Source organism: Megalobrama amblycephala, linkage group LG12 (assembly GCF_018812025.1).
Source record: "Megalobrama amblycephala isolate DHTTF-2021 linkage group LG12, ASM1881202v1, whole genome shotgun sequence".
In the NCBI taxonomy this organism is placed as follows: domain Eukaryota; kingdom Metazoa; phylum Chordata; class Actinopteri; order Cypriniformes; family Xenocyprididae; genus Megalobrama; species Megalobrama amblycephala.
This window is the reverse complement of record NC_063055.1, coordinates 15,330,234-15,338,374: the sequence shown is the minus strand read 5'-3', so window position 1 is coordinate 15,338,374 and position 8,141 is coordinate 15,330,234. Positions and strand designations below refer to the sequence as shown.

Genomic DNA, 8,141 nt, shown 5'->3' with positions numbered 1-8,141 from the left:
AGAAAATGTTGAATTGTTTCATTTCAACTAGATTAAAAGTTTGAAAGACAAATTTATGCTGGCTTGTCATAAAGCCAACTTAAAGTCTTGTTTAAAAAACATAAATAGTTTGGTCAGTTAGGCCAGAATATAGATGTTCTGGGTGATTGCTAAAGTGTTGCTAGGTGGTTGCTAGGAGATTCTGGGTGGTTGCTAGAGTATATAGTTGATAGGGTGTTCTGGGTGAAGACACACAGACATTCCCACCTCTGTTAATAACAGAAAAAAATTGTTTGTTGTTCTTTAACTTGCACTAAAACATGTGATTTATGCAATCGAAGTAACCTGTGTAATATTAATAAAACTGCTCATCTCCTTTAGTGATACAAGGTCAGACTCATTTTAAATCTGTTGATGTTTTTCATATAGTGCCTTTACTTGGTGCCATGATGGATATTGAAATCTTGTTATTTATTTTGGTAATGCAATGTTTGTGAACACAATTGTGTATGTCAGGCCATAAATCTCCAAAAACTATGCATGGGCGCTTGCTTTGGTGTTGCCACCCCTCATAGACACCCCTTTTCCACCCTATAAATAATTTTCTAGATCCGCCCCTGAATTTAAAGTCTCTGATACACAGTCAACATATGGCTTTTCTTGCCTCCGGTAAAGAAAGGAAAATGGCACCTTACCTGGCATTTAGGCGAACATGCCTTTGCAGTTCATATGCAGCACGTGCTATTGTGCTTTCACATAGGCTATGCCCGTTTTCAGTGTACAACTGATCTGTGGCTGTTTATCACAAACAGCATTTACTTATTTTTATTTCAAATCCAAAAGTTGTTACTGAACATGGCTTGTCAGCATTGCGATTCTCTTTGTATACTCTATATTTAATAGATGTCACATTTAAACGCACTACATTTAGTTTTAAAGGTTTTATTCAATTCATTACTTTATAGTTATATAAGTAATACTTTTTATTTATATATTGATTCATATATTTTATATACTTGCTCACGCAAGTGGCATAACATATTAAACATAAGCTTTATGTTAAAATCACAGACATTTTAAATTAAAACTTAAAATAGACAAAAACAGGTGACTCTCGTCTTTTCTTTCCTTTTAAATCTTTTACAAGAAATCCCTCAGGTCATAAAGAACTTTGTTTTTCCACCTTCACGAAGAGACGAGTGCTATCCATTATGTCTCCTGATGGTGGTGCTTCTCTGCTCTTCTTCCTGCATTGTCTTTGATCAATATTAACCAATGTTTTTATTTTGACAAAAATAATATCCAAAGCTTAAAGCCTAAAGAATTATGTCTGAATTTTTAACATGGTGCTGTAAATTGACCTGCTGTAACTGATGCTGTTGCTAATATGTTAATCTATCATAATCAACCTCAGGAATCAGGGTGGAGAGGAAGGAAAATCGAAAGGTTGATGGCTTTTTATATCTACATGGTTTTTGTTTTTAATTTAACTAATGTTTTTAGTATTTTGTTACAATTCATAATCATTCTAATCATTAAAAATGTTTTGATTTTTTTGATTTTCTGGAAATCATTTCGCGACCCCCTCCCTCAGTGTCTTGCAACCCCCCGGGAGGTCTTGACCCCCACTTTTGGAACCACTGCTGTAAAACATACCAAAATCATTCCAAACACTATCAACAATTTCTTTCTGCTTATCGTCCATCATGTTTATTCTGAAGTCTTGAGAGATTTTGCGGGGTTGTGGGTTCTCCCTCGGTAGAATTTGCATTCCGGGGGGGAGAAATGGGAACATGGGGGCACCGCGATGCAACAACAAAGGGCACTTTTCACTTTCGCGATCAAAGGGGCAGGGGCTCAAGCCCTCCCGGCCTATTGCACTGAATAAAAACTTGGGCATTTTGAGTGGTGAGAGGATTCTAACATAAACACCTTTGATTGGCCATTGCGTCTCAGAATCTTCCATATGCTTGCGACTGTAAATCGTTTTTACTTTATATTAGTAGTTCTTACTGCTTTTTGTGCAATATGAATAACAATTTATTAGTTTTTAGATATATTATGTTTAGATATTTCTTTTTTGCGGGAGTCCCGTGAATCATTTTATTCTCCCGCACACATGAGCATCTTACCTCCCGCGCCCGCATGCACCCATCAAATCTTGTCCCGCGCTGCACTCTGTTGCGTTGTGTCCCACAGGAGTGCAGGTCTCTAGTGCACGTATGCAAACAAAGTATACTTTCTGCTTTATGTTTTTGTGTGAGCACATGGCCTCTGTCATGTTTGTTTGCCATGTGCCTTATGCACTTTTTGTTTGTTTCTGTGTGCCATGTGCTCTTCTGTCACTTGCCTTGGCCACACTCCCTTGTTACCTCATTAGTTCATTTGCCCCACCTCCTCTCCCTTGTTACCCTCATAATTTCTTTCCCTATTTAATTTCTGTCCTGTGCCAGTTCGTTGTTGGCACAGGACGGGGGGGGGGGGGGGGGGTTTGGTGTTTGTCCCTGTCTTGTGTCTGTTGGTCAGTCAGTCCTGCCAGCCAATGTAATCCCTTGCTGTTTGCTTGCTATGCATTTTGATTTTTTGTCTCTATCCCAGCAACTTTTAAGACTAGTCTAAGCAAATCTTGCAACCGGGTCAAAGTCATATGTACAGTAATGGTCTAATTTGACACCATACTAATATTATATGCTTGTACCTGTTTATTTACAGGTTCTCACTCACTGATGGCTTTGGCGACATACATAGATGGACAGACACCATTTCCAGAGTTCAGTGTTGTAATGATGCTGGATGATCTGCAAATAATATATTATGACTCAAACACATGGAAAACTGTCCATCGCTCTCACTGTGATTCAAAATACTATGATGAGGAGCAAAGTGATGCTGATATTGTATTTCGTGATGTGTATAATGAAATGAAATATCGGGTCTTTTATCTAAAGGAGCACCTAAATCAAACAGATGGTGAGAGATATAGCCTACATATTAATATTACTATTAGCTTTTATATTCATAATACTATTAGCTTTCATGCATTTATTGTTATTTCATTAAAATCTTTTAAAGACAAAGAGAAAGTAATCATAAAAGTACAGTGTGTTCATTTTAATTTCACCATATTTTAGGTTTACTATGTTGTGAAGAATAATATGTCTTTATTACATTTATTTCCATTCATTTGAAGGTGTACATGTTCATCAGAAAAATTTTGGTTGTGAATTGCTGAAAGATGATAAACCAGGTCTACTTCATTCCTGGGATGCTTTTGATGGGCAAAATATAGAGAGGTACACCTTTGACATAGAAAAAAATGACATCCAGCTGAAAATGCCATGGATGATAACATGGGACCAAATAGCATGGCTTCATGAAAAGTTTCTGCATGAAAATGTTTATCATCCTATTTGCATTAAAGTTTTGCGGAGGTACCTATATATGGAAAAAAACAATGTAATGAGAAAAGGTGAGGGAATCAACCTGATGGTAGCACTTTACTTGAAGGGGTGTGCATAAGACTGACATGACACCTTCATAATCTTGACATGACACGTGTCATGAATATGAAGGAGGTTTTATGCATGTTTATGACAACTGTCATTAAATGTCATTTGCTCAATTATGTCATTTTTAATGCAAAGATGACATTGTTTGAGATGTCTTTGTTACGACAACTTGACATAAACCAACACATCGTAACCTGTCAGTGTCTTTGTCATGACAACTTGACATTAGCAAAACATCATAACCTGTCATAAACATGACATAGCAGATTAATTATCAAACTTAAAAAACTACTTAGCTTTATGGGTTAACATTACATTACATTATTTTGGTAACACTTCAGTATAGGGAACACATATATAAATGATTAACTATGGCTTTTCCCTCAATAAACTCTTAATTTACTGCTTATTATAGTTAATTGTTAGGTTTAGGTATTGGGTAGGATTAAGAATGTAGAATAAGGTCATGCAGAATAAGGCATTAATATGTGCTTTATAAGTACTAATAAATAGCCAATATTTTAGCCATATGAATGCTAATAGTAATAAGCAACTAGTTAAAAGACTCTAAAATAAAGTGTTACCATTCTTTTATAACAGTATTTTCTTTTTTATGAAATTTGAAATTGTCTATTATCTGACCTTCTGTTGGTGGAAACTTAAAAAAAAAAAAAAAAAAACATGAAATGAAAAATAGTCATGACGCTGTTATAAAATTATTTGTCAGAGTATTGTCACTTAATGACATTTTAATGACAAGTTCAATTTGTACCACTGTACTTGATATAGGCACTATTATAATGGCCTCATGACAGCCATTGTCAAAACCAACGACATGACAGTTTAATGCAATGTTAACCCATAAAGCTAAATAATGTCATGTTGTCATGACAAAGACACTGACAGGTTATGATGTATTGGTTTATGTCAAGTTGTCATAACTCGGACATCTCAAACAATGTCATCTTTGCATTAAAAATGACATAACTGAGCGAATGACACTTAATGACAGTTGTCATAAACATTCATAAAACCTCCTTCATATTCATGACGTGTCATGTCATGATTATGAAGGTGTCATGTCAGTCTTATGCACACCCCTTCAAGTAAAGTGTTACCAACCTGATTAATAGCTCTGAATGCTTTATGAATCATGATTATTATAAATCAATGACTGATGCAATGAACCATTTAACAACAGTAACACTTCACTTTCTTCTCTGTAGTGAAACCCAGAGTCAGACTCATGAAGAAGACACTCCCAGACTCTCAAGGGCTTCAGATCAGCTGTCTGGCCACTGGTTTTTACCCCCGTCACATTAACCTGACTCTGTTCAGAGATGATCAGCCTGTGGATGATGATCAGATCACAGGAGGAGAGATTCTGCCCAACGGAGACGGAACTTACCAGATGAGGAAGAGTTTGATCAGCGCAGAAGAACAACGTGAAGGACACAAATACAACTGTACAATGAAGCACCTCAGTCTGGACAACAAACTGGACATTACGTTTGGTAAAGAAAAACTATCAAGCAAACAATACTCATTTTTTGAACAACAAAGTAGAAAACATTAGATTCAAAAACAAAACAACCTTTATTTAACTTGCACAAATCAGTTACTATTGCGTAATCTACCATACAGATTTGTTATCCCATTGTTTGTTCCACTTTTTTTTCTTTTTTTCTTTTTTTAATTCACCCCTCATTTCAGATGTGGCCGAATCAGACCCAGGATCCTTCAGTCTGTCTGTAGTTATCAGTGTGCTGGTGTTAATGTGTGTGGCTGTTCTCATCATAATTGCACTCATCATATGGAGGAAGAGACGTGCTGCTGGTAAATGTTCTATACAGTCCAAGGGTCTCATTTAAAAAACTTTGCGTAGATTTCATCCTAAAAGTGTATGTACGCGTGCAAAAGCTAGATTCTGTGTACACACACAAAAAAATCAGATTTATAAAACCATGCGTACGCCAGATCCTGCACACAAATCCCTTTATAAATCCCAGTCAGTGGAAGATTGTGCATACGTGCATCTCCACCCTGCTCCTCCCCGAAATCACCATATATGGAGCTTACGACGCCTAGTTTTACTATGCATAACCTCATCTGCATATCATTTCCATGCATGTTCCCATCCACGTGACACCATGGTTAACATTTGTGCCATACACATTACATTGCTAAAAATCATCTAATATTCTTATGTTTTAGAATAAATATATCAAAATATGCATAAAAACAAAATTGTATTAAATACTTAAGATAAAGGTTTTATAATAGTGTTGATTCATTCATTTCCACTGGCCAAAAATAGTATTTTATATGGTGGCCGAGAGACCTCAACGCGCTGCAAATGAAGAAAACACATGCAAATAGAAAAAACACCAGCAAATAAAGAAAACATCTTCATCAGTTTGACAACACGTGCACTGCAAATTCCACAACACTTGCAAAAAGACATCTTTGTCTATTTGTAAGTGTTGTGGAGTTTGCAGCGCGTTTCACTATTTGTAAGTGTTGTGGAGTTTGCAGCGCGTTTGTCTTTTTGTAAGTGTTGTGGAGTTTGCAGCGCGTTTCAGTATTTGTAAGTGTTGTGGAATTTGCAGCGCATGTGTTGTCAAACTGATGAATATGTTTTCTTTATTTGCTGGTGTTTTTTCTATTTGCATGTGTTTTCTTCATTTGCAGCGCGTTGAGCTCTCTCGGCCACCGTAATTTTAATTGTTTTAAACCAGGGTTCTCAACCTTTTGCAAGCTGGGCCCCCCCAAAGCTGGTTCATTGCAGTTGGGGCCCCAGTGCGTGTGAGCATTTCACAAAAACTAAACGAAAGCTTTAACTGTAGCCTATATTCTGACTAGTTTATTCGTTTATATATATACAGGGTGCGATTTGTGAAAAAAACAGAGGGGAGGATGTTTTGAATTTTTTTTTTTTTTTTTAATTTGTTAAAAACCACAGTGCTATATACTATTTTTGACAGCTGTTACAGAAACATTTAAAAAAAAAATATATATATATATATTTATATATATATATATATATATATATATATAGATAGATATTTGCACCACTAAAATGACATTAATAATTCTTAATTTCTGATAGAAATGCAAAATCAATCGGTAATTATTAATAGAATAACGAGACACAAACCTTTACATTCAATCGCGTTTGGCCCCATTTATTTTTGATCACAGTGCATACACGTTTACCTCAGATTTTTTTATATAGAATAAGCCGGGCCGTACGCAGGGTTTCATAATTCCCGAGGTCAGAAAATGTTGTTTGCTAGGGGGGTACGGGGGCATGCTCCCCGAGAAAATTTAGATTTCCCTGGTGTACATATGTGCATTTTAAGACGTTTCAAGGCCAACAAAATGGATAACAATAGCTTTAAAACCATGTTTACATGCATGCACAGTTTTGAGGCAGCTTTAATCGCATGTTTGGCAATTTCATGACTTCACTTACAACAGAACAACGACCATCATTGCTCGTAGTTTCTTTTGCGCTTTATTTAAGCTATAATAAAGTCATTATGCAGCGCGCGCCGGCGCATTTGCGCATGCAATTCTTGAGTGCGCTCCACAAGCACAGTATAGCGGCTGATAGGACAGTCATGTTCATTTTTCTGAGTTTTACAGACATAGCCTGACAAAATCTCATCTGACCGCAATTCACTGTTGTTCAACTGAAGCTCCCTCGTCGTCACCTGCACCTTTTCCGCTCTCGTTTGACTTGAGCCTGGCACTGAGACGAAGTCGGAATGCGCGTCTGAAAAGTGTCCTGTTTGTTGTGGTGGTAAAGAGACAGTTCTATAAACGCAGCGTTTTACTTGGCGATGTTTTAAAAAAAGATTTTTATTTTTGGTATTTTATATGCTCTGTTGGTTATGGAAGCCCGTTTCCGCCACTAAAAAAAAAAAAAAAAAAAACACCACACAAAAAAAAAAAAAAAAAAAAAAAAAAAAAAAAGGCACTAAAAAAAAAAAAAAAAGATGAATTGCGACTTTTTATCTCAGAATTCTGACTTTTTAACTCGCAATTGCGAGTTTATATCTCACAATTGCGAGTTATAAAGTCAGAATTCTGAGATATAAAGTCGCAATTGCGAGTTATAAAGTCAGAATTCTCAGAATCAGAATCAGAATCAGAAAGAGCTTTATTGCCAGGTATGTTGTTTACACATACTAGGAATTTGTTTTAGTGACAGAAGCTCCACAGTGCAACAGAGTAACAGCGACAAGACAAGACACATAATAAAAAGAATAAAATAATAATATACAAATTTACAAGATAGACAAAGTGCAAAAAAAGCAAAAAGACAATATATATTATAGACAATTGTATGTACAATTATGTGTGCAAATTGAGATATAAATAAGTGTTTTAAGTAAATAATATGTAATAGTGTGTGTGTTCCGTGTTTGTCAAGTGTTCATGAGATGGATTGCTTGAGGGAAGAAACTGTTCCTGTGTCTGGTCGTTCTGGTGCTCAGGGCTCTGTAGCGTCGACCGGATGGCAACAGTTCAAAGAGGGAGTGTGCTGGATGTGAGGGTCTAGAGTGATCTTCTTTGCCCTTTTTCTCACTCTGGATAAGTACAGTTCTTGGAGAGTGGGGAGGGTTGTGCCAATGATTCGCTCAGCAG

The 8,141-nt window shown here is 36.3% G+C and overlaps 1 protein-coding gene across 1 annotated transcript in view; it reads left to right on the top strand.

The window, feature by feature from the left end:
* LOC125280234 (DLA class I histocompatibility antigen, A9/A9 alpha chain-like) overlaps positions 1-8,141 on the top strand; it is a 48,939-nt gene that overhangs the window by 29,463 nt on the left and 11,335 nt on the right. The window contains exons 2-5 of the mRNA XM_048210623.1: positions 2,692-2,949; positions 3,170-3,448; positions 4,715-5,002; positions 5,202-5,324. Coding sequence (XP_048066580.1) covers positions 2,692-2,949; positions 3,170-3,448; positions 4,715-5,002; positions 5,202-5,324 — 948 coding nt within the window. The remainder of the gene's footprint in view (positions 1-2,691; positions 2,950-3,169; positions 3,449-4,714; positions 5,003-5,201; positions 5,325-8,141) is intronic.